Genomic DNA, 27,413 nt, shown 5'->3' with positions numbered 1-27,413 from the left:
CACCTTCAGCAGTCAAGAAGAAGCCACCCTTGAGAGACAACTGTTAGCCTCAGTGCTGCCCCCATCACAGGGAGAACAGCCATTCAATCCTTATGTTTGAGGCACCTGTTCTGCATCCAGCTACATTGGAATCTCTGGCTAACAGACAATCGCTTCTTCAAATATCAGGCTTTCCTGCTAGAAGGATCTACAGACCACTTAAAAACCTGTCCCTGCCTAAACCCAGCCACTTTCCTCGCAGAGGAAATTAGAGACTACTGAAAATAGATTTACGTGCAATATATGTAAGGAAAGTAAAGTGTGTTTTGGTAAGATTATAAGAAGGCATGGAAATGTAAATTTTGCCTAGAAATAAAGGATTGTTTTGAATTAGGTGAAGATAAAGCTGAAGGTTTGAGCGAGTTGTGGAAGGATTATAAAAATAATCTTGCAGCAGAGCGCGGTGGCTCACGCTTGTAATCCCAGCACTTTGGAGGTCGAGGTGGGTGGATCACCAGGTCAGGAGATCGAGGCCATCTGGCTAACACGGTGAAACCCCATCTCTACTAAAAATACAAAAAAATTAGGCGGGTGTGGTGGTGGGCGCCTGTAGTCCCAGCTACCGGGAGGCTGAGGCAGGAGAATGGCGTGAACCCAGGAGGCGGAGCTTGCAATGAGCCAAGATAGCACCACTGCACTCCAGCCTGGGCGACAGAGACTCCACCTCAAAAAAAAAAAAAATCTTGCAAAGGAAATTCTGTATGTGAATATATTGACTAAATTCAAAAGGATATTCTATGTTTTTTATGTAAATTGAGCATTGAAATAAAAGCACAACAAGGCTTTCTTAAGGCACTGATCTGCTTTTTAACAACAATTTGTAGAGGGTTATAAAAGCTTTACGAGAATCTCACCTCATGATCAAACTGGGTAAGATTTGATAGAATTATCTCTTAGGTTTCATTAAAAAAAAATGGGTTTGACATTAATAGTAGACACCCTTGGTGTCCACGCTTGTTAATTTTCCTGGTCATGAGACAAAGAACTCTGGATAACATGTCAGACAATGAGATTGCTATATTGACCCTAGACTGCTTTACAAGTAACTGGGTGCATGCCACCATGCCTGGGTGATTTTGTTTTTGTTTTTGCAGAGACAGGGTTTTTCCATGTTGCCCAGGTTGGTCTCAAACTCCTGGGCTCAAGCAATCCTCCGGCCTTGGCCTCCCAAAGTGCTGGGATTACAGGTGTAAGCCACCACGTCCATCTCTAGTTGTTTTTCATGACTATCTTGCCTCCTCATCAAGGATGGGAATGCCTCAGGATTAGTCAGTCTTCTGCTCCATATTTATTTTTCCATAGTGTCTAGTGTTGTGCTAGACAAATTTTTATTGCTAAACATAGAATTTGTGAATTGGGAGAAAACAAACCATGGGACACAAACGTCATTTATATCTAGAAGGGCATTACTTATTGGGAAAAAATTCCCTGGAATGTGACAAGTAAAAGCTGTTGGTTAAAGACAGTAGCGCTTTTCTGTTGTAAAGAAAGGGAGAGAGGTAGGAATAATTGAGGACAAATAGTTATCCCGAGGGTTTGGGATGGTTTAGATGGTTTATCTTCAGGCAGGTACCCAGCCCTATGTAGGGGAACTCCAAATACGCTGTCAATATAGCAATGGCCTCCAAGTTTGCAGAAAACAGAAAGCAGACTTACAGGGGATTTTAATATCACAGGTATTGCTACACATCAAAGTTACAATTGGATTTAAACTCCGTCTGAATTTGGGGAGTGACCCATACCAGCGAATCAGAGACAAGACTGGAAACCCTGGCGGACCCTCCTGCCTGAGCCCAGGACAAGCTGGAGACCAACACGGCTGAACGCCAGTGAGGCAGGAAGCCATGTGGCAGGAGCCCAGGAAAGGACCCACAGGCCTTATCCTGCCTCAGTACCTGGTTATTCGGGAAAAGTCGGACGGACAGACTCCACTGGGAAGAGGTGCTTACACCTACCACACAGAATAGAGTTTACTAATAATGGTGGGATCCAGTCCTGCCATTTACCAGATGCCCATTGTGTGCCAGGTACCAGGAAAGGCACATCACAAAATCTCCCTTCCCTCACCATAAACCAACAAGATGGTGTTATCTCTGCTTTAGCGATGAGGAAACAGAAGCTCAGGTGCTCACACAGTGATAAGCTGTGGAGACTTGACTGTTCGCTCACCTCTATATGAGTGCTCGGGCCCTCCGGAGCCTGAAGAGGATGTTAGAACCTTGTGAGGCCTACTGAGGCCATGGAAGGTCTGGCCTTTATTCAGCAGGGACATGGTAAGTTATTTTTCCTAAGTCTTTTTGTGTTGAAAGTACTCACAGAACAGTGTAGAGTCCTGGTACATAGTTAGTGCTCATTAAAATAAGTGGTGAAGGCTGGGCTGAAGGTAGTGCGTCATCTTAATTGATTGTTCACAGTCAGTTACAGATAATACGCCTTGTTCTACTCTTTCCTCGCTTCTCACTACTGCACTTGACTAGTCTAGTCTTAAAAAACATAGGAATGCTTCCATGCCTTAGAGTTACTGACTCATATGTATGTTTATCTATTTGTTTGTTTGTTTATTTATTTATTTGAGGCAGAGTCTTGCTCTGTCGCCCAAGCTGGAGTGCAGTGGCATGATCTCAGCTCACTGAAACCTCCACTTCCCGAGTTCACAAAATTCTCCTGCCCCAGCCTCCTGAATAGCTGGGATTACAGATGCACACCACCACGTCTGGCTAATTTTTGTATTTTTAGTAGAGATGGGGTTTCACCATGTTGGCCAGGCTGATCTTGAACTCCTGACCTCAAGTGATCCGCCCACATCGGCCTCCCAAAGTGCTAGGATTATAGGCATGCGCTACTGCGCCCGGCTGACTTATATGTTTAAATTCTGTAAATGAACATTAGGAAATATTTGATAAGTTGTGGTCTTCTTTCTAGATTTGTTGATTAGAATTTTAAGTCAAAGTTAACATATGAAAGACTTTAAATCCAAATTTTGTATCCTAAGAAAAGAAAAGGACCCACAGAAATCCTTATGAGCACCAAAATCTGTCTATATTTTGCTGGCACGGTGGTTTATGCCTATGTGATCCCAGCACTCTGGAAGGCCAAGGAGGGCTGATCACCTGAGGTCAGGAGTTTGAGACCAGCTTGGCAAACATAGTGAAACCCAGTCTCTATTAAAAATACAAAAATTAGCCAGGCGTGGTGGTGTGTGCCTGTAATCCTGGCTACTCAGGAGGCTGAGGCACAAGAATCACTTGACCCTGGGAGGCAGAGGTTGCAGTGAGCCGAGATGGTGCCACTATACTCCAGCCTGGACGACAGACTGAGACTTCGTCTCAAAAAAATAAAATGTCTGTATTTGTCTCTTCCTTCTATCTCCTCTGACTCCCTCTACTTTCTTTCCTGTACAGTTAACTTTCTGCAAGTTATGCCTATGCCATTAAGGATGAATTCTTCCACCTAGCCTTCAAGATCCTCTATAATCAGGTGGAGTTTTCATACTATTCAGTTTTACCTTCTAATTATGATTATATTATGATAACATGACATTTCACAGTTTTACAGTGCTTTATTTTATTTTATTTTTTGAGACAGGGTTTTGCTTTGTCACCCAAGTTGGAGTGCAGTGGTGCAATCATGGCTCACTGCAAACTCAACCTCCTGGGGTTAAGTGATCCTTCTGTCTCAGCCACCCGAGTAGCTGGAACTACAAGTGCGCACGACCACACCCAGCTAATTTTATTTTTCACAGAGACAGGGTCAACCTCTGTTGCTCATGCTGGTCTCAAACTCCTGAGCTCAAGCAATCCTTCTGCCTCGGCCTCCCAAAGTGCTGAGATCACAGGTGTAAGCCACCATGCCCAGCCAAATGCTTTTTAAAGAGGGACTTTTATAAAGATTACGCATGTTTATCATCTCCAATAACTCCCCAACACAAAACCTCTGCCCTGAGCAGCACAGACTTATCCGCACTCAGATGTGTTACTCTCGCATCTGTAATTTGATTGTGCACTTCCTCTTTTTTTTTTGAGATGGAGTCTCGCTCTGTCTCTCACCAAGGCTGGAAAGCCGGCATGCAGTGGCACGATCTCAGCTCACTGCAACCTCCACCTCCTGGGTTCAGGCAATTCTCCTGGCTCAGCCTCCCGAGTAGCTGGGACTACAGGTGCGTGCCACCACATCCAGCTAATTTTTCTATTTTTAGACAGAGTTTCACCATATCGGCCAGGCTGGTCTCAAACCCCTCACCTCAAGAGATCTGCCCACCGCAGCTTCCCAAAGTGCCGGGACTACAGGCATGAGCCACCGCACCCAGCCTGTTCGCTTCCTCTTAACTAGAATATTAGCTCTGACCTCTTCAAGAACTCAAATATAAAAACTTTCTCAAGTATGAAGATGCTGGGTAGCCCAGTGGTTCCGAGAACTTTCTCTAGAGTCCAAAAGACCAGGATGGGCATCCCAGCTCTGAGACAAACTAGTGAATGACCCTGGGCAATAATCAGGCTTCAATTTCTTCTTCAACTAATGAAGATAATAATGCCTATCTCATAGAGTTGTTTCAAGAATGAAATAAATAGCCCAGGCGCAGTGGCTCAGACCCATAATTACAGCAAGTTACCCAAATTACTGCCAAGGTGGGCAGATCACTTGAGGTCAGGAGTTCAAGACCAGCCTGGCCAACATGGTGAAGCGCCATCTCTACCAAAAATACAAAAATTAGCCAGGCGTGGTGGTGCATGTCTAATCCCAGCTACTCAGGAGGCTGAGGCATGGGAATCACTTGAACCAGGAGGTGGAGGTTGCAGCAAGGTGAGATTGCACCACTGCACTCCAGCCTGGGTGACAGAGTAAGACTCCGTCTCAAAAAAAAAAAAAAAAAAAGAAAGAAAGAAAGAATTGTACATCTAAGTGTTTAACACGGAGACTAATGTAGCAAATCAATAAATATTAGCTACCTTCTTATTAATGTTACTACTGTTAGATGTCTAGGTCAAAGACCTATCTCCTCCATGAACTCTTTAACCACCTTTGCCCACAGCAAATGCCCTTTGAACTCCTAAAGCCTGTTCTTTCCCACACCTAATTGTATCCTATGGGCTTGCTGTCTAATTGCTGGTATTTATGTAGGGCCCGACATCTAGTGTTTCCACATCGATCTAAGCATCCAGGGATCATATCTGCTCATTTTTCTATATCCCTCAAGGCTCGTGGCATAAGACTGAGCTCATTGTAGAAAACTGACTAAACTCTTGTTATAATTTACATTTAGAGAAGCCCACCCTTTATTATAATTTATAGTCAGAGACTTTGTCCCACAGGTGAGAACCAATCACCAGTGGCTATTGGAAGCTATAAACATTCCACTATGAAATAACCTCATAACACCACAGGAGCTTTCTTGACTTCCACTAATGATGAATGATTTAACATCCCTAAATAAGACACATGCCTGACTTCTTCACAGCTGGCCAATCCCTCTGCATGTGGCTGGGCTCAGAGAGCTTTATAACTAACACAGGATGGTGCCTCCTGTCAACCTCCACCTTCCCCCAAATAATGTGACCTTATTTCCTGGCTGCACAGCAGCCTCACTGGTAAAGGAAGGTTAAAGCCAACAGCTAACTATGCCAAGACAACTTGGATTTAATTCATGGTATCAGGGAACAACACAGGCTGCCACAGCTGAGAATTCCTCCCTCTGGGAAGATGAATTAAGTAAATCTAGGAAGAATAATGGTGGTTTCCCAGCCATCTAATAAAAATCAAACATCATATCCAAGGCCCTGGTTCACAGCACCTAAAGGTGGTTTGGGTTCCTATGCCTCAAATGTTTTCTCCAGCCCTTTACCTGGCTTATTTCTTACTTGGCTCCAGATGTTGGATTAATTGTCCCTTCCTCAAATGAACCAAGGGTCTGGATAAAAGACACGAGTCACAACCTGCATTCTCCTCTACCACCCTTAACACATGGTGACTAAGTAACTATCTCTCTGCTCCAGGTCCCTCTTTTCTTGTGTAAGGTAAGATCCATGTGAGTATGGACCAAAACTCTCTTGTTCCCTGCTGTATCCAGAGCTTAACAGAGGGTCTGGCCCAAAGAAAGCATGCACATATGTTTATGTTGAATGAACACATAAGTCAAAGGACCTTGCTGACCTGGTTTTAGGTGCTTTACCAATGATCCCACTTTTTCGACCGTTCCTGAAGCTTCATGTCCCAGCACCATGGGCTTTTTCACGATAAAATTCCCAATTCGACCCTCCTCCCAGTAGTGGACATCTGAGCCACAGATTCCAACAGAATGCATCCTCAGCAACACCTCTGATAAAAGAAAGGAAGAAAAAAACAGTGAGAGAAGGAACAACCCCTATCACTCTGAGGTGCCCTAGTGATTTCCCTCTGCCCAGGGGAGAGGGCTGGGTTACCAGGCCAGGCACACTATTTAGGCCATAGAGGAAAACAAGCTACATAGCAACCCTGATTAAGTCTCGCAAGGCAAACAAGCTTCCACATGTGATGGCTAATTTTATGTGTCCATTTGGCTAGGCTATAATGCCTGGTTGTTTGAAGATACATGTTGGGCATGGTTAGCTTTTAAACCAATAGACTTTGAGTAAAGTAGATTACCCTCCATAATGTAGGTGAGCCTCATCCGATCAGTTTGAAGGTCTTAAAAGCAAAGACTGAGGTTTCCTGAAGGAGAAGGAACTCTTCTCAAGACTGCAACATCAACTCTTACCTGAATTTCCAGCCTGCCCTTTGTACACACACACATATATATACACACACATATATCTTAGTGGTTTTGTTTTTCTGGACAACACTGACCAATACACTGGATAGAAAAGATATTATTAGTAGCATGAAATGTACCAACCACTTAAGAGAACAAACTATTTTCCAAAAGAAAACTTTCTAGATAATTAATATGCTATGCATGATTCTTACTTGTTTATGAGAACAAGTCTGGTAGAATCTCAGCTTGGCAACATTTTGTGAACTATTGAGTTCTTCATGCCTATTGTTTTCTTTCCTTTTTTTTTTCTTTTTCTTTTACTTTTTTTTTTTTTTGAGACAGAGTCTCCCTCTGTTGCCCAGACTGGAGTGCAATGGCAGGATCTCGTCTCACCGCAATCTCTGCCTCCCGGGTTCAAGCAATTCTGCTGCCTCAGCCTCCCAAGTAGCTGAGATTACAGGTATATGCCACCATATCCAGCTAATTTTTGTATTTTTAGCAGAGACAGGGTCTCGCCATGTTGGCCAGGCTGGTCTCGAACTCATGACCTCAGGTGATCCACCTGTCTCAGCCTCCCAAAGTGCTGGGATTACAGGCATGAGCCACCGCGCCTGGCCAGTTTTCTAAGTTCAAAATAATGATGGTACTGTGCCCCTTTGGTGAAATAAGTACCAATAAATACCGTCATCTCTGACTGAGACGACGGTTATGAATACCTCCCTGAAAAAAAACACTCTGCCTTAGAAAGACAAAGAGACCCGAATCTCTGCTATGCAGTGCACTTGCCACAGACTACTGGGGTGGCTCTTCAGAACTTTCTTCCTCCTTAGTTTTAGTGAAGAGAGTAAGAAATGGCAGGGTGAATTCTCAGATCAAAGGCAGGGAAAAGTCATTTGAGTTAGGAAAATCATCTCAGAATTTCCTCTCTTGAAGTAGCAACTGGTAGCGAGAGATTAGATTTGACTTTGCTAGAACACCCGCTAAAATGCACTCTTTTCCCTTCCGATGCAAGTGTAGCAAGAGACAAGAGTGTGAGCAGAATGCTGCTTCAGGGAGAAAAGCCGTACCAGGAGCCAAGCTTGTACTCTGGGTCCAAGACAGCCCTCGTTCGGCCACTTCTGGAATCAACAGTCAACTTTTCAGGACACAGTGAGGTAACTCTTTCACTTCTCTGAACATGGATCTTGGTGAAAATCCTTGAACCCTGACTATACAATACTTGCTCAGCACCCATAGAATGGCTATATTCTGTCTAGTCTGTATTCTCACCACTTACAAGTGGATAACACAAGTGACCTTTCAGAAGCAAAGCTCTGGATCCACCAGGAAAGCTGCCTTCGATCTGATGTTCACCCAGAAGCTGCGGTTCCGGTGTGAGGTAGGACAAAGTGGGAAAGGACACCCCCAACTTCTCAAGGGTAGAAAGGGGACGTGACTGTCTAGGTGTGAGAAGGGGAGGGTGAGTATCTACAGACACTCTGCCCACTGCCCCCAACTTCTCAAGGGTAGAAAGGGGATGTGACTGTCTAGGTGTGAGAGGGGGAGAGTGAGTATCTACAGACACTCTGCCCACTGCCCCCAGCCTCACTTCAGGGTCCTGCATGATTATGACAAAGTGGGATTCCAGGGATGGGAGGGATTAGACAACTGTCAGCAGAGATCTGAGCCAACAGAAAAAAAGAGATGGAAATGTTCACAGCACCCGCCATGTGCAGACAGTGGGCTGGACTCTATCCTCACCACAGCACTCAGTTTGTAAATGAGAAACCCAAGGCTGGGAAGTTACAGATGCCACCTTGGGCGTCAGCATGTCAGCTGAGCCCCACAGGCTTAGCAAGTGAGAGGCCTGGAAGGAGCGGAGTAAAGGTGTTGGAAACCCTGGCCCCATGTGCTCACTCACTTTCTGTGCTTGGTTGATTAGAGCAGAGGACAGGGCCCCATGCAGCCCCTCCCACCCCCACTGGACAGAAGGTCCTGGGCTGCCGCACACTTTGGCGACTGGCCTTCCTGGGGAGTGGGGAAAGCTGGCATGATGCTCCCTTTGCTAATTAAAAGATGAAGTTCTGTAGACTCACTCCTTTTCAAAGTTTGGGTTAGGGTTAGGACACTTGGCCACTCCAACAGCAGCTTCTGGTAGATAGGGTACACTGTCCTTAGGTCAAAAGAGGAACAATTCTGTCACTGGTCCATATACTTCACGTCAAAAACTCTTTGGGATGAGTCAGCAGTCTGGCGCGGTAATTTTTCCGACTCTGTCACTATTCTTTTTATTTCATGTAGCAGCCAAGATAAACCTCCCACCAGGTCATGCTGTGGACAGTAGACTCCGCTCTCAGCCTAACAAAAGCATAGGTTTTTTTTTTTTTTTTTTTTTTTTTTTGAGGCGGAGTCTCGCTCTGTCGCCCAGGCTGGAGTGCAGTGGCCGGATCTCGGCTCACTGCAAGCTCCGCCTCCCGGGTTCCCGCCATTCTCCTGCCTCAGCCTCCCGTGTAGCTGGGACTACAGGCGCCGCCACCTCGCCCGGCTAATGTTTTTGTATTTTTAGTAGAGACGGGGTTTCACTGTGTTAGCCAGGATGGTCTCGATCTCCTGACCTCGTGATCCGCCCGTCTCGGCCTCCCAAAGTGCTGGGATTACAGGCTTGAGCCACCGCGCCCGGCCAAGCATAGGTTTTTAATGGACGCAAAAGTAATAAACAGTAGGAAAAGAGAGGAAAGGGAACAATATACATGTGATTCCAAAGGAAACAACAGGAAATAATAAAATATAAGTTATGTTTCCCAAGAACTTACCATTTGGGCCTGGTTCAGGGATGGGATAGTTCTCCTAAAACAAACAAAATTGAAAAAATCATTTAACATGTATAATAACTTTACCTTATGAACATTTTCCATTACAAACTAGAGTTTCATCATTAGTTTATTTCTTCTTAGAATTAACACAAGCTCAGACCACGCTGCTCCTGGGTACATGCCTGAGGGGATACGCTAAATGGCACGCTGCACACACCTGCCTAGCCCTTCTTCACTTGTCTACATAACACAGTGACCGACCCAACAACGGCATGGCCAGCACACTCACAAAGCATACAGAGGACCACACTTGTCACTAGTGACATGTCACAGGATGAGATAAAGTGCTGACGCTGGGTTCCCTCCCTGGGAAACAGCCTACAAAGCGAAGGCACAATCCTAGCCGAGGAAGAGCTGACTAATTGCTGACCTCATCCCACCCACTGGTGCAACTTCGCCAGGACTAAGGAAAAAGCACACTCCACGTAACTCTAGGCAGAAGGGATCTTTGGGTCTCTAGATCTGCCATCCATGTCAGATCCCGCCTTCCTGGAGAAACATGTTCTTAGATACAGATTGGTTTGGTCTGACGAACTCCCCAGGGAAAGGATGCAGGCGTTTCCCACAGTTGAACGTGAGGGTGTTCCCCTCTAGACAGGTAGGAGAAAGTGTCTGTGCTGCCAACCTCTTTCCTTCCCATCAGCACAGAGACTGATACCTGCTCCTCTTTCCCTAAAATTCCCATGTGGCATTTTAGGGGCCCCTTGGGAACACATAAGACCTGGATTTTGGCCCCTCTCACAGGTTCAAAAGCAATCTGAGCTATTCTGGTGTTCACAGCTAGTAGTAATAGCAGTAGCAGCAGTAGTAGTAGTAGTGTTGATTTACTAAGCCTTCTTTCCTCATTGCCAACGGGCTAGGAAAGTTCTAGTGACAAGGAAGCACACTAAGTGGCCAAATCCAAGTGTTCATTTTATTATTTTAAGGTAATCAAGAAAAGAGGGTGCAGTGGCTCATGCCTGTAATCCCAACACTTTGGGAGGCTGATGCGGGCGGATCACTTGAGATCAGGAGTTTGAGACCAGCCTGGCCAACATGGTGACACCCATCTCTATCAAAAAGATAAAAATTAGCTGGGCGTGGTGGCACATACCTGTAGTCTCAGCTACTCAGGAGGCTGAGGCAGGAGAATTGCTTGAACCCAGGAGATGGAGATGGCAGTGAGCCAAGATTGTGCCACTGCACTCCAGCCTGGGTGACAGGGCGAGATTCCGTCTCAAAAACAAGAAAAAGAGAGAGAGAGAGATGGAAACGTTCAGCACCTGCCATGTGCCAGGCAGTGGGCTGGACTCTATCCTCGCCATAGCACTTAGTTTGTTCATGAGAAACCCGGAGCTGGGAAGTTAAATAACTTGGTCAAGGTCATGCTACCAGAGAGTGCATGAAGCCTGCTTCCACTGTCTTTTCTCTTTCAGGGGTGGTGCAAAGAGCTGCCAAACAAGTGATGAGAATGTCAGAGCTGGGCCCCATGAAGCAAGCTCTGGGACGAGGCACTGTTCCAAACTTACCTCCCCCAAAAGCGCTTATCTAGCTGCTTTTACAGGCAGCCCCACTGCATGAAACCACACCACGGGCACCAGACACATGCTGCTCGGCACCAGCACTGCGCTTAGTGGTCCGTGGCTTTTGTTTTTCCTAACAAGATCATAAATGCCTTGAAGTCAAAGACCATGCCTTCCGTCTCTTTAGCACCAGGCACAGTGCTTGGCCCCAAACTCAAGTGTTTGTACTTGTTAAATAACCACTATCCAAAATAGTGTTTCCAAGGAAGGTCAGAGGTTTTCACTCATCTCAAGTTACCAGCCCTTTCTGTTGAAGAGGCTCAGTGCTAATCTGAACCTCTTCTCCAGGGAAACAAAGCTCAAAGCTTTAATGCTATTGCTGCCTAGCTGACATTGCTCAATGGCTTCTTTGTGTCAGGTACTGTGTGCTTTACAGGCATTACCTCACTTAATACTCGCAAAAAAACTATATGGTACATCCTACTATTTCCCTTTTCCATGTGATGAGACTGAGGAACCCGCCCATGGTAACACTAAGGTAGCAAATGGTGGAGCTGCATCTAAAGCAGCCCGATGGGGGCAAAAAGGCTTAAGGGAGTTTTTTAATCTCTTAATAATTTAGACTGGCTACATTGGAAGGAAGGAAGGAAGGAAGGAAGGAAGGAAGGAAGGAAGGAAGGAAGGAAGGAAGGAAGGAGGGAGGGAGGGAGGGAGGGTGGGTGGGAGGGAAGGAAGGAAGGAACGAGGGAAGGAAGGGAGGGAGGGAGGGAAGAAGGAAGGAAGGAAGCGAGGGAGGGAGGATGAGAGGAAAGGAGGTAATCAGTCTAGAAATAGCCACCTCAAGATAGCTGATTGTCACCAAAATATTCCTCAAAGTCGTTGCTGGTGCCACATCAGACATCAGGGACCACTGTGCAAAGTGATGCTTCTGTTATACCACTTGAATTTTTTTGCCACTTTAAGTTCTGGGATACATGTGCTGAACCTGCAGGTTTGTTACATCAGTATACACGTGCCATGCTGCTTTGCTGCACCTATCAACCCGTCATCTAGGTTTGAAGCCCCACATGCATTAGGTATTTGTCCTGATGCCCTCCCCTTGCCCCCAACCCCCCGACAGGCCCCGGTGTGTGATGTTCCCCTCCCTGTGTGGATGTGATCTCAATCTTCAACTCCCACTTATGAGTGAGAACATGTGGTATTTGGTTTTCTGTTCCTGCATTAGTTTGCTGAGAATGATGGCTTCCAGCTTCATCCATGTCCCTGCAAAAGACATGATCTCATTCATTTTTTGGCTGCATTATACTGCGTGAAATCTTAAACTGCAGGTTAAATTGAAACTAAAGACTAAGGCCTTTATTTCAAACATGGCAGAGCACCCCACCCTCCCTGCTAAAGGCACTAGTAGGCAAATTCAGACATTGAAAGACAGTTCCACAGCATACAATTCATAGCCTTGCCTAAAGCCAGGCCAGGCCTGAACGCCCCATTTGGAGGTGGAGAGGTGGTAAGACTAAAGCTTAGAACAACAGTCAGGCACACCAAGTAGGCCCTGGGTCACTAGAGAGAACACGACTGTAAATATTTGTTCAAGTTAACGGAGCTGAACAACTGTGCTCCTACCACACCGCAAAGCTGCAGTGACTCTCCCAGACACTAGAGGGTGCTGTGCCCACAGCCTGTGCTGTGCCTATAGCAGAACACACTTGATGGAGAAGTTAAAATAAATTCCTCTCCCCGCACACCAACTTTCTTCTTCCATTCTTTTTCTTGCTGATTCTAATTACCCTTACAACTCAGGCTTGTCTCCTGCCCCCTGTCTCTGTAGGAGACATGCTACCTGAGCACAAAACTATTTTAACATCAGCCCGTAGGTTTGTAAATATTGCCCCCTAAGCACACTGTGGAGACTACAATGTTTCAGAAAGTAATTACAGCATGGTTACTCAAAACCTTGCTCTTCATGTTTCCCTGGCATGATGTTGACCACAATCCTCTGTTTGCTTAATCTCTTTCTTTCTCTCAGATACTCTTCCAATTATCCTATTTCTCATCTACCAAAGTTCCTTAGGTTCTCTGAGATCCCGAACTTTCACTTTTATCTCCACAGCTCCTTTTCTCCTCATTCCCAAAGGTTTTGTCACCTCAATCATATTCAAGGTTTCCTAAACAGAATTTCTTTTTCTTTTCTTTTTTCTTTGTTTTTTTCTTTTTTATTTTTAGTAACTTATCAGCAGTCCCTGATGTCAGATGTCACTGCACTCAGGCTAGAGTGCAGTGGCACAATCTCAGCTCACTGCAGCCTCGACCTCCTGAACTCAAAGTGATCCTCCCATCCTCCCGCCTCAGCCTCCCAAGTAGCTGGGATTACAGGTGCGTGCCATGCTGCACGACTAATTTTTTAAAATTTTTTGTAGAGATGGGGTTTTACCATGTTGGCCAGGCAGGTCTCAAACTCCTGGCCTCAAGTGATCTGCCTGCCTCTGCCTCCCAAAGTGCTGGGATTACAGGTGTGAGCCACCGTGCCTGGCCGAATTTCTTATCTTTTAATGAGTGACTGTACAAGGGGGTAAAAAGGAATTGAGTAACTCTTCTTTACTATAGTTGTGTCTGTTTTCCAGCATAGTTCACTTCAAGTCAGAAATACATATCTGAATCACATATATACTCTCCCTTCTACCCCCTTCAGCTCCTCCCGCTGCCCCACCAGCCCACTCCTGAAGCAACTCATGGAAATACTTCAGGAAGTACCCTCTGTGGGGACATAGGATCATCTCAGGTACCTCTCACATACTAAATGTTATCTTGCTTTTCCTAAATATACATTTTACATTAGCCTAAATATACATTTCCTAGCTATGTTGTCACTGGTGCCATTTCCTCTACTTCCACCTGCATAACTGAGTTGATTCCCTTAACCTATCTTGCTTGGGTTGCAGCAATGGCTTCAACACAAGGAGAAATGGAAGGAAGATGCCTTTTCCCTCCTCCAGCCAACCTGAGTGGCACAATGAACTCAGACTCTAGAACTGCCTGTCTACATGCAGCCCAGGCTTCCCCCACCAGCTGCATGACCTCAGGGTAAGTTATGTAACCCGTGTGCCCCAATTTCCTCCTTCATATGATAATCATGAAAGGGAATGCCGACTTAGTAAATACGTTCGCTGTTATTACAAAACAAGTAAAATCAAAGTTCTTTTTCCATAATTAGCTCATGCTATGGTTGAACCAACCCTGGTCAATCTTGTCCTTCTGATAAGAGTAAAGCACGTTAAATAGAAATTTCAGGAGGCCACTGTTTTGCTCCTGCACTGGGCCCCAAGAGAACAGAATAAAAACCCAGAATGGAGCCACTCATACTAAAGTTCCACGTCATCAAAGCAAAATTGAGTTGTTATATGATCTTCAGAGAAATCAGGAGAGATAACAGCCAAATATCCCAAACAGGCCAGTTTCAGTCAGCATGATAATAAAGTTCCCTCTACTTTAATCCTTACCAAAAAAATGAAAAATTATGACCCGAAGAAACCTCATCTTAACCAATCAGTTTTTTTTGTTGTTGTTCTATTTCCCTGTTCCCACCTTACAAAGAAAATAACTGAAATGACCAATCTGCTTTTTCTTGTGTTTCTGCTTTCTTTAGCTCTTTTCTGTTTGTAAAACCACCTCCTCTGTTTACCTCACTGGAGCACACGCTATTTTATGGAATGAAGTGTTGCCCAATTCTAGAATTGCAAATAAAGCCAAATAAAATCTTTTAAATTAAATTGTAGTAATTTTATCTTTTGACAAGTATTTTAAATTGTTTTGTGGAAAAGTTGTGTTCTGCATCCTGGATTCAACCAAACCTCAGGTCAAAAATATTCAAAAAATAAAAAATAGCAATACAACCCTAAAAAATAATGCAAATGAAAAATAATCTATAACAATGATTTACAGAGCATTGACATTGTGTCAGGTGTTATAGGTAATCTGGGGGGATTTAGAGCAGATGGGAGGATGCATGGAGGTTATATGCGAATACTACACCATTTCATCATGTACAAGGGACTTGAGAATGCTTGGATTTTGGCATCCGCAAAGGGTTCCTGGAGCCAATCCTTCCCCTACTCCAGGATACCAAGGACAACTGTATTCTCATGGTTTTCATATCAACATTAAGAAAATCTGACCACTCTTTACAAGGCTGGAATCTGGAAGAAAGTGAAGGGATTCTAGCAGTTTTTAGGCTTGACTCTGCCAGTTGTGGAAAGAGTGCAACATGCTCCCACTGTCTTAGGGTGGGGGATGGCTGGCAGTGTGTGGGGAAGGTGCTGGTCTCATCCCAGATGCACAGCAGTCACCTGCTCCCTGCTGCCAAGCTTCCTGTGGCCTGTGGAGGGCTGCCCTGCACACCTGCAGAGCGCAAGAGACCCTGTTTTTCTTCCTTTCCCCTTCCATTCTCCCTTTCTCTTGAGTGCCTGAAAGGTGTTTTGAGGGTGGGAGGAAAATTCAAAGGTTTCCCAATTGGCTATTTTGTCATGACAGGCTTTGTTCTAGCCGCGTTGGTCCTGGCAAACTTGAGGTCAAAATAGGAGGTAGAATGTCTTCCCAAGGTCCAATGAGCTGGTCTGCAGCCCGGGCTCTCCTGGCTCCATTCAACTTTGTTCTGCTGATAACAATCTTGCTGAAATGCAAATTCGTATCAAGTCGCCATGACCCTGGAGACTCCTAAACCCCTCACGTGGTGGCCACCACGCCCCCATCTTACCTGCAACCACACCACACTCACCCTTGCCCATTGCCTAATCCCTCTCCCTCTTCCAGATCCCACAGGAGGTGGGAAGTGAGGCATCTGGGATGACTTCTAAATTCCTACGAGAATTAGGAGACACTTAGGTTTGGACATGCTGGGACTAAGGTGTCTTGGGACATCCAGGTGGGGCTATTGATATATAATAATGTTTTGTGATTCAAAATGTCTCAAAATGGAGTCTTTTTTTTCTTCTAGTTATTGTTTTATAAAAACATATTGTGGTACAATACATAACATAAAATTTACCATCTTAAATCCTTTTAAGTGTATAATTTAATATTGTTGTCTATATTCACATTGTTATACAACAGACCTCTAGAATTTTACATCTTGTAAACCTGAAACTGAATACCTATTAAGTAACAACTGCCCATTTTACCCCCTCAGGAGCCCTTAACAAACACCATTCTACTTTCTGTGAGTTTGGCTACTTATTTCATACAAGTGGAATCATATACTATTTGTCACTTTGTCACTGGTTTTTTATTAACAGAATGTTCTCAAGGTTTATTTTTAACCTTGAGAATGGTTTAATCTGAGATGATAACACCTGCTGTGGCCAGGCAACCCCAAAACTTGACAAGAAAGTGAAGCCAAGGCCAGGTGGGATGGCTCACACCTGTAATCCCAGCACTTTGGGAGGCCAAGGCAGGTGGATTGCTTAAGCTCAGAAGTTCCAGACCAGCTTGGGCAACATGGTGAAACCCTGTTTCCAAAATTAATTTTAAAAAATAAAATAAGAAAGTGAAGCTAAAAGGTGGCTAAGACATGAAATTGGACATTCCTGTGTAGGGTATAAAAACAGTAAAGAAAGTGACCATGGCCGAGAGCCTGTAGAAGCTCTGCCCATGAGAACTCTGAGGCCTCCTCCTCATGAGCAGGGGCTGCCATAAGTTCTGCAGGGAGAAGAACAGCCACAACACTCCTCCCACTTTATTGTTTTGAGGGAAATCCTAATCGGTTAATCGGTCAGCGTGCTGGTCTCTGGAGCTACCTGCCACGGCTCGTTTCCTCTGGTTTTGTTTGTTTGTTTGTTTTTTAAAGAGATGCATTCTCATTCTATAGCCCAGGCTGGCACATTAATAGCTCACCACAATCTCGAACTCCTGGGCTCAAACGATCCTCCCACTTCAGCCTGCTGAGTAGCTGTGACTACAGGAGTGTGCTATCACACCCGGCTACTTTTTAAATTTTTTGTAGAGATGAGGTCTTGCCCAGGCTGGTCTGAAACTCCTGGCCTCAAGTGATCCTCCCACCTCAGCTTCCCAAAGTGCTGAGATTACAGGTGTGAACCACCATGCCCGCCCCGACCTCCCCTATCACTGCCTGTGTGTGTTGAATATATTTGCATGATTGTTGGTATGTGAAAGCCTCGCGTTTAATTGACCATTGAGTTCTTGTGAAACCTCTGGGCTCCTGGTTGGAGTCAGCACAAGTAGGCTGGAACCTGACATGACAGCTGTCCAATAGGCAGTTGCTTACTGGGACTGGTGCTCAGGCATCACCTCCTGCAAGAAGCCTGGAGAGGTGACTCCTTTCTCTCCTTTGCACTTCTCCAGCATCTAGCATTGAATCCACACAGGATAGTTAAGGACCATTTAATTTTCATCAGGGATAAATAGATTAAAATTTCCTCCCAATTCAAAGTGTATGAATATAACCATACATGATCTTATTAAATGGTTCTCTCTATGGAGCAAAAATTCTAAGTCTTTGAGCTTTTGTCAGATGCTAGTCTGTTAGTGATCTTGATAAGTGCTCACTGTGTTCAGGTCTATGTTATTGAATATTTGCATGTTTTTTAACATTGTTGAGTTGAATATTACTTTGCAAAATTTGAATATATTTTCCCTGGTAATTAATGTTCTTAATGTAAACCTGATTTGGGGAAAACTGCCAGCCTTAACAGCCACACTAAAAGACTTCTAAGTTAGATGCCAATATTGTATCTACGTGTACATATTTCTCCTTCTTCTTAATTTCTGCCATGCATTTTTATAGAGAAATTTCCCCTACATCCATAATTCTAGTATCTCCCCTTAGAATAGGGCTGCTTTTTACGGAATGTTAAAATCCTATTTGTGATATTGCTTGCTTCTTCTCCTGCTTTTCATAGCGAAAGGAGGTGGCCAAATGCCTAGGCAGATAGGAGTGGGTATTCCTAGTGACATTCCACCTCCAAGTGGAAGACAGTTTAAAGCCTGAAAGCCAAGCTACAAGTTAAATCCTGGGACTGGATCAAGAACTTGTCTTCCTGTTTGAACGCTTTCCTCTGATTGATCCCCACCCTTCACCTATTTTACATATACCTAATCTTTCCTAAGTGGTTTTCTACACTGTTTTGCCCACCTTTGAGTGGTGTCTTCACTTTAACATTTTTTGCATACTCACAAACCAGTCAACACACACTTCCCATCCTGTGCCTGTAAAGATCCCAGACTCAGTTGGTAGAGGGAGAGATGGCCTGACTTCGGGGAAGAGACAACCTGACTTCTGGGAAGACAACCTGCCCTTCCCATCCCTTCTCCAGTTCCCCTCTCTGCTGAAAGCCATTTTCATCGCTCAGTAAAATTCTCCACCTTCACCATCCTTCAATCATCTGGGTGACCTCATTCTTCTTGGACACTGGACAAGAGCTCAGGGCCCACCAAGTGCAGGTACCCAGAAAAGGCTGTCACACTGGCCCTTTGCCCCTTACCAGTGGCATGCCCTGTGCAGTGAGGCAAGGGACCAACTGAGCTGCTAACATGCCACCACCTGCAGATGGTGGAACTAAACGAGCACAGTAACAGCCGCTCTGGGGCTTCGGGGTCATGGACACCCTTACCTGGGTGCTGCCACATTCCCCTCGAGGAGCTTGCTTCTGTGTCAGTGCCTGGAGCAGCTGGCTGGCTGGATCCTGCACTTGCTCATTCATGTGCTCCCTCCCACAAGGGGTTGAGCACAGTAGGCCCAGTAGATAAGGCACCCCTTCCATAAGTCCAGCGAAGGGGCCAAGAAAAAGCTGCATCACTTTGAGAGGAAAATGCTACCTTTGTGCCTTGCGGTCTTTCACAGACAAAGGCACTGCCTTTCCAGAGCTGTTGGCGGAGGTGGGAGTGTTTGCTGGATTTAATCTCCTGTTTTGAATTTGAAATGGTATGTCCAGTTTGGGTTTTGTTTTGTTGTCGTTAAAACATAAAATTAAGATAAAAGCAAGAAAGATGCTTCTTTGGGCTACTTGCTGCTACCCAGTTTCTCTTTTTCTGGAGGAGTTTTAGATTCTCTTTTCACTCTTAAGTGTCTCTGACTGGTAAGGGTTAAGCAGCCTGCATCTCGTCACTATCAGGGTAATCTGGTTTAATCCAGCTGCTCCTTCATGACTATCAGCCCCTTTAATCTGATCACATAGAAGCAGCTGGCTCAGAGAAACAGACATGATACCCAGGACCATCTGAGCTGCCCATGTTCATGCCCTCTCATTATACAATCCGCTTTTTACCCCAAAATCTTAACAGTAAATTATAGACGGTAAGGAGGGGACATTTTGAATGTGCTGTATTAGATATAGATTTATCTTATTTTTAAAAATACATAAAAGTATTTGAAAATGCTTAGGTCAAGGCCGGGCACGGTGGTTCACACCTGTAATCCCAGCACTTTGGGAGGCCGAGGCAGGTGGATCACAGGGTTAAGAGATTGAGACCATCCTGGCTAATACTGTGAAACCCCGTCTCTACTAAAAATACAAAAAAATAGCTGGGCGCAGTGGCAGGAGCCTGTAGTCCCAGTTACTTGGGAGGCTGAGGCAGAAGAATGGTGGGAAACCGGGAGGCAGAGCTTGCAGTGAGCTGAGATCGGGCCACTGCACTCCAGCCTGGGCAACAGAGCAAGACTCCATCTCAAAAAACAAAACAAAACAAAAATGCTTAGGTCAAAGCAACTCTTTTGACCTAAGGTATAATACATTGCCTCAATGGACAAAAACTCAAGAAATACCTTCACGGATCTCCGAGTAATGTTTAAACTTGATGCCAATGTACTATTTTTTTCTGCCTTTTATAGTTAAACAACATTCACCCATCATTCTAAAATTATTATTTTTTCCTTTAATTTGTTGCCTCCTCCTATAGCTGATCATAACGAGAATCTGACCACGTCCCCTCCACGGTGCTCAGTTTCCTGGAAGTGGAGGCTGTTCTGTTGCTGTACTGCCCCCTGCTCAGCGGCTCCTGCCTGAAGTCTGGAAGAGCCGGCTTTCAGGAAGAAGGGAGATGAAGTGCACTCAGAAGGTGACTGATGAACTGATTTGTAATGCAATGTACAGAACTTGAGAGGAGCATTTAGAAATGTTTATAGAATTTTTTTGTTTGTTTTTGTTTTGAGATAGAGTCTTGTTCTGTCACCCAGGCTGGAGTGCAGTGGCATGATCTTGGCTCACTGCAGCCTCCGCCTCCCCGTTCAAGGGATCTCGTGCCTCAGCCTCCTGAGTAGCTGGGATTACAGGCGTGCACCACCGCACCCAGTTAATTTTTGTATTTTAGTAGAGATAGGATTTTGCCATGTTGGCCAGGCTGGTCTCAAACTCCTGGCCTCAAGTGATCTGCCCGCCTTGGCCTCCCAAAGTGCTGGGGTTACAGGTGTGAGCCACCGTGCCTGGTTGTTTATAGCATTTTGACATGACGCAGCATTCAAATATATTGATGCAAACATATCAGTCCATGGCCGCCTGGAAAAAATAAAATTGGTCCTTCATTGTGGAGTTTGTAAAGCCCTGTATTAAAGTACCCAGCACATGCCTGGAACGCAGTAGGCAGTCAACATATTAATTCCCTTCATTTCCCTACCATTCGAGTGAACCCTACATTACAAAAACAAGCTGCCCACCACCCCCACCACCAAACATAGCTTCTGTGGGGGAAAAGCTAATTTGACTGTTTTATATTCTAACTTCATGAACCAGGAATTCATTTCCTAATTAAAAGCTTCTGGGTTTCTATAGACTGATCAAAGGGGCATACAGTAAACTGGAAAACACAGAGGAAAACAAGAGTGTTGCCTGGGCCCACATTATAATAACTTGGTTAGGAAAACGGTCCATGTGTTTGAAGGCCCTGGTCTCCGTCCAACTCTTTTTAAGCTGATAGGGTTTAAATGTCCGTTCTCAGGGTCTCTGGCTTCCTGCTCATCTCCACAGTGAGCACGTACCACTAACAGTGTGCTGGATGCTGTGCTAGGCCTTTCACACGCACGACTGGTCCCACTGAATCCTCATACAACCAAACAGAACACTACTATTACCCCCATTTCACTGGGAAGTTGAAGTGGAAAATAATTTGTTGAGTCATACAACTAGCAGCAGTAGAATGGGGACTAAACCCACTCTGGCTCCCCAGCCTGGTTTGGGAACTTCGCACTATTTGCATTTAGAGAGAACCCCAGCAAGCTGACACTGTTTGCTTCCTTATACATCAACTTGGTCATCAGTCCCTTTTGCTCCCTCCAACTCCCAAACTTTCTCTATTTAAAATGAGGGGAAAAAGCGAAAGTCCTTAAGTCTCAGGTTGTTGTTTCATTTTGTTCTCCTCATTATAAAAGAAAACCACCGGTCTTAGTGTGTGTCTGACTTACCACCCAATTTATAAATACTCCTTGCTGTGGTCAAGGTGATCATTAAACTAATTAGTAGGCGAGGAGTTTAATTTTTTGTTCCCTGCAGCCATACATCAAGAAAGAAGAGAATGGTGCCTTCTGCTTAGGCAGTAGGGATGCTGTGCGGTACGTTTCCTTCCTGCCAGTTAAGGGACAAGTCAAGTGGACCAGGTCACACTCCCCCACAGGACCACTGCCCTGGACGCTGGCTGGCTCCTGGCCTTACCTCAAGCAGGAAGGCAGCACTGGGAAGGGTTGAGCCGTTGCTTCCTGCTTCAGAACACTTTGGAACCCTGCTTCAGATTTTAGGAACGATTTATACACATTTTGGAAAGCAAATAATGATGTAATTTAAATGATACACTTTTCCCTTGAAAATGTATACATTTTTTGAAAAGATTTTAGGAATGAGAGTTTCCCCAAACAACTCCCTTCAAAGGAGTTCCTGAGGCACTGAACCATTTTATCAGCAGGCCCTGCCCTCTGTATACCTAAACCGGCCACAGTTTTTTGAGCTTCAGTTCCCCAACCAGCCAGAAATGGAAGCGTTTTTGATCTGTGGCTGCGTGGTCTTACATCAAAAGAAGAAAACAGTCAAATTCTCCCCACTTCCCCTTATCTTTTTTGTAATTTATATCCAACCAAGGTTCCCCCTCCCCACCCAAATGCAACCGCTGACAATTTATTAAGCCCAGGAAATCCTGGGTTTCATTTTGGTCCTCTTGCAGAGAGGAAAATGGCTGGTTCCCCTCAAAGCTTCCCCAGGATTGTTCCTCCTAGTCGCTATCTCTGGTTCACTACTGGCCCCAAACCCAAGCCACCGAGCCTATCTGTCTTAAGGAAAAGGTGGAGGAGCAGTGATACCACACTGGGGTCAGGGGTGGACCCTGTGGAGGTGCTGGTGGAAGACCATGCCTGAGAAGGAGTGGCGAGGGCCCAGAAGGTTTGTGTGGAGCTGCAGGTGCACCTGAGGCAGCATAGTCCTTGCTGGTGGGTCTCCTCTGCTGACAACTCTTTCTGCCCTTTCCCCTCCAGTGTTGGGGCTCTCTCCAGGGTAATGGCCTCCTCTTCTTTCCTTCTCATTCTACATGGTTCACTCAGCCTAGGCAAGCTCAGCCATACACAATTCCCCATAGGGCACTATTTGGGACAGGACAACTCTCTGTTGTCCAGGACAGTGCTATGAACTGAATAAAGGCTGCAGTAGTGCTCCTCAGTCATTGTGACAACCAAATCTCCCTGACACATTTCCAAATGCCCCCTGGGTGGGGGTGGGCGGTGCAGTGCTGCTCAGTAGAGGAGCAAAGGACTCCTGAGTTTACATTTCCACACCAGATAGCATCCCTGCACTCCAGACCCCGCACCCAAGGAAATTTCTCAAAGGCACCTTGTGTCCTGTCCTAGAGACATCTTTATTTTTATTTTTTAATTTTTTTATTTGTTATTTTATTATTATTATTTTTTAGACAGAGTTTTGCTGTCATCCAGGCTGGAGTACAGTGGTGCGATCTCAGTTCATTGCATCTCTGACTCCCAGACTCAAGCAATTCTCAGCTTCGCAAGTAGCTGGGATTACAGGCATGCAGTACCACACCCAGCTAATTTTTGAATTTATAGTAGAGACAGAGTTTCACCAAGTTGGCCAGGTTGGTCTCAAACTCCTGACCTCAAGTGATCTGCCTACATTGGCCTCTCAAAGTGCTGGGATTACAGGCATGAGCCACCACACCTGGCCTCCAGAGACATCTGAAACTCAAATTTTCAAACCTGATCTCATCATTTTAATCTACTCTGACTAGTAAATGACCCTACCACTTCCCATTCTCAAACTGAGCCTACGTGTTTTCCTAAATCCTCCTCTGAACTCTTTTATCCAGTTAGTGTACCAGCACACAACCACAGGTGAAATTCTCTAGCCCATCATATTTTCTAGATCCTTTAGGTTACAGCCACCCCAGCCTAGCCCCTAATCCAGTCAGAGTGGCTTCTAATGCACAGCTGATGAGATCAAGGTTAGTTCCCTGCTGCTGTAATCTTCAAAGGTTTGTCTATAAAACCATAATAGAGGTAGTCTGCCTGAGCAGTGGGAGACCATGAGTTTGAGTTAAGGTGGAGGAGAACTTAACTGTGGTTCTGCACCTTAGGTGCATGACTTTTAAGCAGGCTCTGAGCAGATAGAGGGCCAAGGGCCCCTCCCTGTGGGGTCTTTTCTCTCTGAGGCCTCCATCCAAGCCCTCAGGCTCTTTCATAATTGTTGACTTTGTCTCTCTGCCTCCCTCAGTAAACTTGGGAGCAGGGGCTGTGTCCTCCTGTCTGGGCCCTGAGCCCAGTGCCTGGCACATGGCAGGCATCCTTTCATGAGTGAATGTTTGTGGAATGAAGTACTGAGTTGGAAATCACTCTGCAAACTGTGTAGAGCTGGACCACTTTCCCTTACTCATACCACCATCTGGCATTTGCAACAATAAACACTAACAGCCTCACTTTAATTCAGGACCTTGGGTGGAGGCTCGAAAGAGTGGAATGAACACTGGACTGGGGAGTCTGAACATCTGAGTCTGTTAACTAACACAACTTATCACCTCGGCTATGGCACTTTCTCCAACTGAGGAGATGGAGTGTCAGCTGGGACAAGGGTTCTACAGAGGGGCTTAGAGCGGCTTAAAGAGAGTCCTTGAACAATCTGAAATTGTTGCCAAACTCAGTCTGTTTGCATTCTGTTGAGGGGACATCACAGATTCTTAAATAGTCAAGAACTGCTAATCTGGATGAGCTTCTGAATTACTGCAGTTTACATACTGACGCATGGACTTTGAGGGAAAGGAGGTACAAGGGAGCAGCAGAGATGGCTGGCACTCGTCCCACACAGCCACTGCCATCACAGGCCCATCTGAGAGGGACTTTGTCAAGGCAGCCTTGGCATGACCAGGGTGCTGACTCAGCCACTCCCTAAACTTTATTTAGTGCCACAAGCCAGGGAGCAAAAGGCAGGGTCTCAGGCAGAGAACACACATACAGAATGCTCCTAAAGGGACAGAGGCACGGGATTAGAAAGGAAAACTGCTGGAAAGTGAACCAGATAGGGACTTAGGGAGAGAAGGAGCCTTACAGACAAGGGGACTATCAAGATCCAGAAGTCTGGCACAGGCAAGGGGAACACCAGGGGTTCTGGAGATGGAGGCCTAGACTGGAAGGAAAGGAGAAGGAGCTGGCACTTCCTGAGCACGTACTAAGTGCTGAGTACTCTTGTGATCATAATAATCCTGCAAGGGAGGTTTATCAGTCCCAAGCAAGGGGAGTTAAATAGAACTTCCGCTGTTTGTAAGTGTCCTCTGACCCCCCTTTCTGCTCTGCACTGTCTGTCCAGATAATTCAGACAGCCTTAGCATTTTCTTTGAAAAGGTCAATGACAAGAGGCTGGACTGTAAATCTGCAGCTGGCAAAGGAGAGAGAAAGATTCATTCAAACAGTTTGCAACCATCCTGGGCACCGGCCACGTGCCAGCCACGGGGCTAGGTTCAGGGAGGCACAGGACTAGATCCCTGCCCTTTGCAACAGCCACTACCCGCCGCCCCCACACCCGGAGGGGAACCAGCTGGGATCTGGGCAGCCAGGGCGCTTAAGGTGCGGGGCCGGCGCAGGGCTGGAAGTGGGAAGCCAGGACTGCGGCTGGGCTCAGAGGAGAGTGAGGTAGGGTCGGTAGGCTTCCCACCCTCCTTCCCGGCTTACCAGGCGCAAGTCCCCCGGTCCGTGCACCACCAGGGAAAGGTTCTTCGGCTTGGCCGCCGCCGCCATGGAACTCTTTTGGCTCTTGGGTGCGGCCTGGAAGGCGCGGGACGTTTGGTCGCTCTGGTGGCGCTGCCCAGCCGAGGGTCCAGGGCACAGGGTGGAAGGCGGGGCCTGGAAGAAGCGGCGCACGCAGGGGCGGGGCTAGGCTTCCTCCTTTGTGACAGCCCGGGCGGTGCTAGCGTGGAGGGGCGGGGCTTCCTGGCCTTCTCCGGACCGGAGGCGGGGCGGGGCTTCGCGAGGGGGCTGGGGGCGCGAAGCCTGGGCGCTGGCTCCATCTGTAGCACGCTGTTTGTTTGTTTGTTTGTGGCCGAGGCTGGAGTGCAGTGGTGCGATCACTGCAAGCTCCGCCTCCCGAGTTCACGCCATTCTCCTGCCTCAGCCTCCCGAGTAGCTGGGACTACAGGCGCCCACCACCACGTATCTCTGTTTAGTAGAGACGGGATTTCACCGTGTTAGCCAGGATGGTCTCGATCTCCTGACCTCATGATCCGCCCGCCTCGGCCTCCCAGAGTGCTGGGATTACAGGCGTGAGCCACCGCGCCAGCCCTGAAGCGCGCTGTTTTTGCCGCCTCACATCCAAGCGCGCACAGCTGCCCTGAAAACCGCCTGCGGAGGCAGTAGGCACAAGACCAGGGCTCTCAAATGTTATCTGCAGAAGAATGGGGGTGGGAAATGTGAGGAGCTGTTGATAATGCAGATTCTCAAGACCAGCACCGAGATTCTGATCCGGTAGGTCTAGGTCTGAGGTGCAGCCCGAGGGTCCATATTCCTAGCAACAAGAACGCTGAGGCTGTGGGTGGAGCTCAGTGTGCACTCTGGGAGACAGGCGCTACCATGACGCAGCATCCGTTTCGGCCCTGTTTCTCCGGCCCCCAGCAAAGGGCCTGGCACGACTAGGAGTGAATGAATTCGTGCGTTATTCCATGGGCCTGGTGCATAAGTATAAAAAAGACATGAGGCCAGGCGCACTGGCTCACGCCTGTAATCCCAGCACTTTGGGAGGCTGAGAGGGGTAGATCACCTGAGGTCAGGAGTTCAAGACCAGCCTAATATGATGAAACCCCATCTCTGCTAAAAATACAAAAATTAGCCAGGCGTGGTGGCATGTGCCTTAATCTCAGCTACTTGGGAGGCTGAGACAAGAGAATAGCTTGAATCTGGGAAGCAGAGGTTGCAGTGAGCTGAGATTGTGTCATTGAACACCAGCCTGGGCAACAAGAGTGAAAATCCGTCTTTAAAAAAAAAAAAAAAAAGCCATGAAATGGAATATGTGGACCTCTTTCTCTCAACTGGTTCTGCTGCTTCTATTCAAAGCAGAGTTTCTGCCCAAACTCTTCCTTCAAGCCTCTCAGCCCTCTGAGAAACAGTGAGGTTTTACTCTCTGAGGAGAGAGCCGCTTCTAGGGAGGCCTAAGTCTATAAGGCCCCTCCCTCCTTTGAGGACAGTGCTCAGGATTTCATTCCCTTACAGTCCCCCCTCCCCCATATGTAATTGCTGAATTGATTCACCTTGCCTGCTGCCTAGACAAAACTAATTTACCAAGACAGGGGAACTGCAATAGAGGAAGAGTTCATGCAGAACCAGCTATGCAGGAGACTGGAGTTTTATTATTGCTCAAATCAGGCTGCCCAAGCATTCGAACATACGGGGACTCAGAGTGTTTAAGGATAGTTTGATGGGTGGCGAAAGGCCAGTGAGTCAGGAGTGCTGATTGTTTGGGTCACAGATGAAATCACAGGGGATCTAAGCTGTCTTCTTGGACTGAGTCAGTTCCTGGGTGGGGATCACAAGATCAGATGAGCGAGTTTATCAATCTGGTTGGTGCTACTTCTTGAGGGACCAGTGCCAGTATAGGCTGTATTTGTTCCTTGCCGAGGGCCCTGGTTCCTCTGGGATTAGGCCTAGACATTTGACTTGTTGTAAGCAGAGCTGGGCTTCTGGTTTAGACGCCTTGCATGCTTGATTAGCTAGAAAGTTCAAGAGATCTAGAGTAGCCTGCTGGCATGAGGCTTCCAAACTGGGAGACAAAAGTAAATCATCCAGATTCTGTTCCAAGATGGCCAAATAGGAACAGCTCT

The 27,413-nt window shown here is 46.3% G+C and overlaps 1 protein-coding gene across 1 annotated transcript in view; it reads right to left on the bottom strand.

The window, feature by feature from the left end:
• SORD (sorbitol dehydrogenase) overlaps positions 1-25,429 on the bottom strand; it is a 44,715-nt gene extending 19,286 nt beyond the window's left edge. The window contains exons 1-3 of the mRNA XM_045395373.3: positions 25,276-25,429; positions 9,559-9,592; positions 6,187-6,351 (exon numbers count right to left, since the gene is read on the bottom strand). Coding sequence (XP_045251308.1) covers positions 6,187-6,351; positions 9,559-9,592; positions 25,276-25,341 — 265 coding nt within the window. The 5' untranslated portion in view covers positions 25,342-25,429. The remainder of the gene's footprint in view (positions 1-6,186; positions 6,352-9,558; positions 9,593-25,275) is intronic.
• Positions 25,430-27,413: the final 1,984 nt, after the last annotated feature.

This window comes from Macaca fascicularis, chromosome 7 (assembly GCF_037993035.2).
Source record: "Macaca fascicularis isolate 582-1 chromosome 7, T2T-MFA8v1.1".
Classification (NCBI taxonomy): domain Eukaryota; kingdom Metazoa; phylum Chordata; class Mammalia; order Primates; family Cercopithecidae; genus Macaca; species Macaca fascicularis.
Note: the sequence above shows the minus strand (reverse complement) of the source record. Positions and strands in the feature narration are given on the sequence as shown.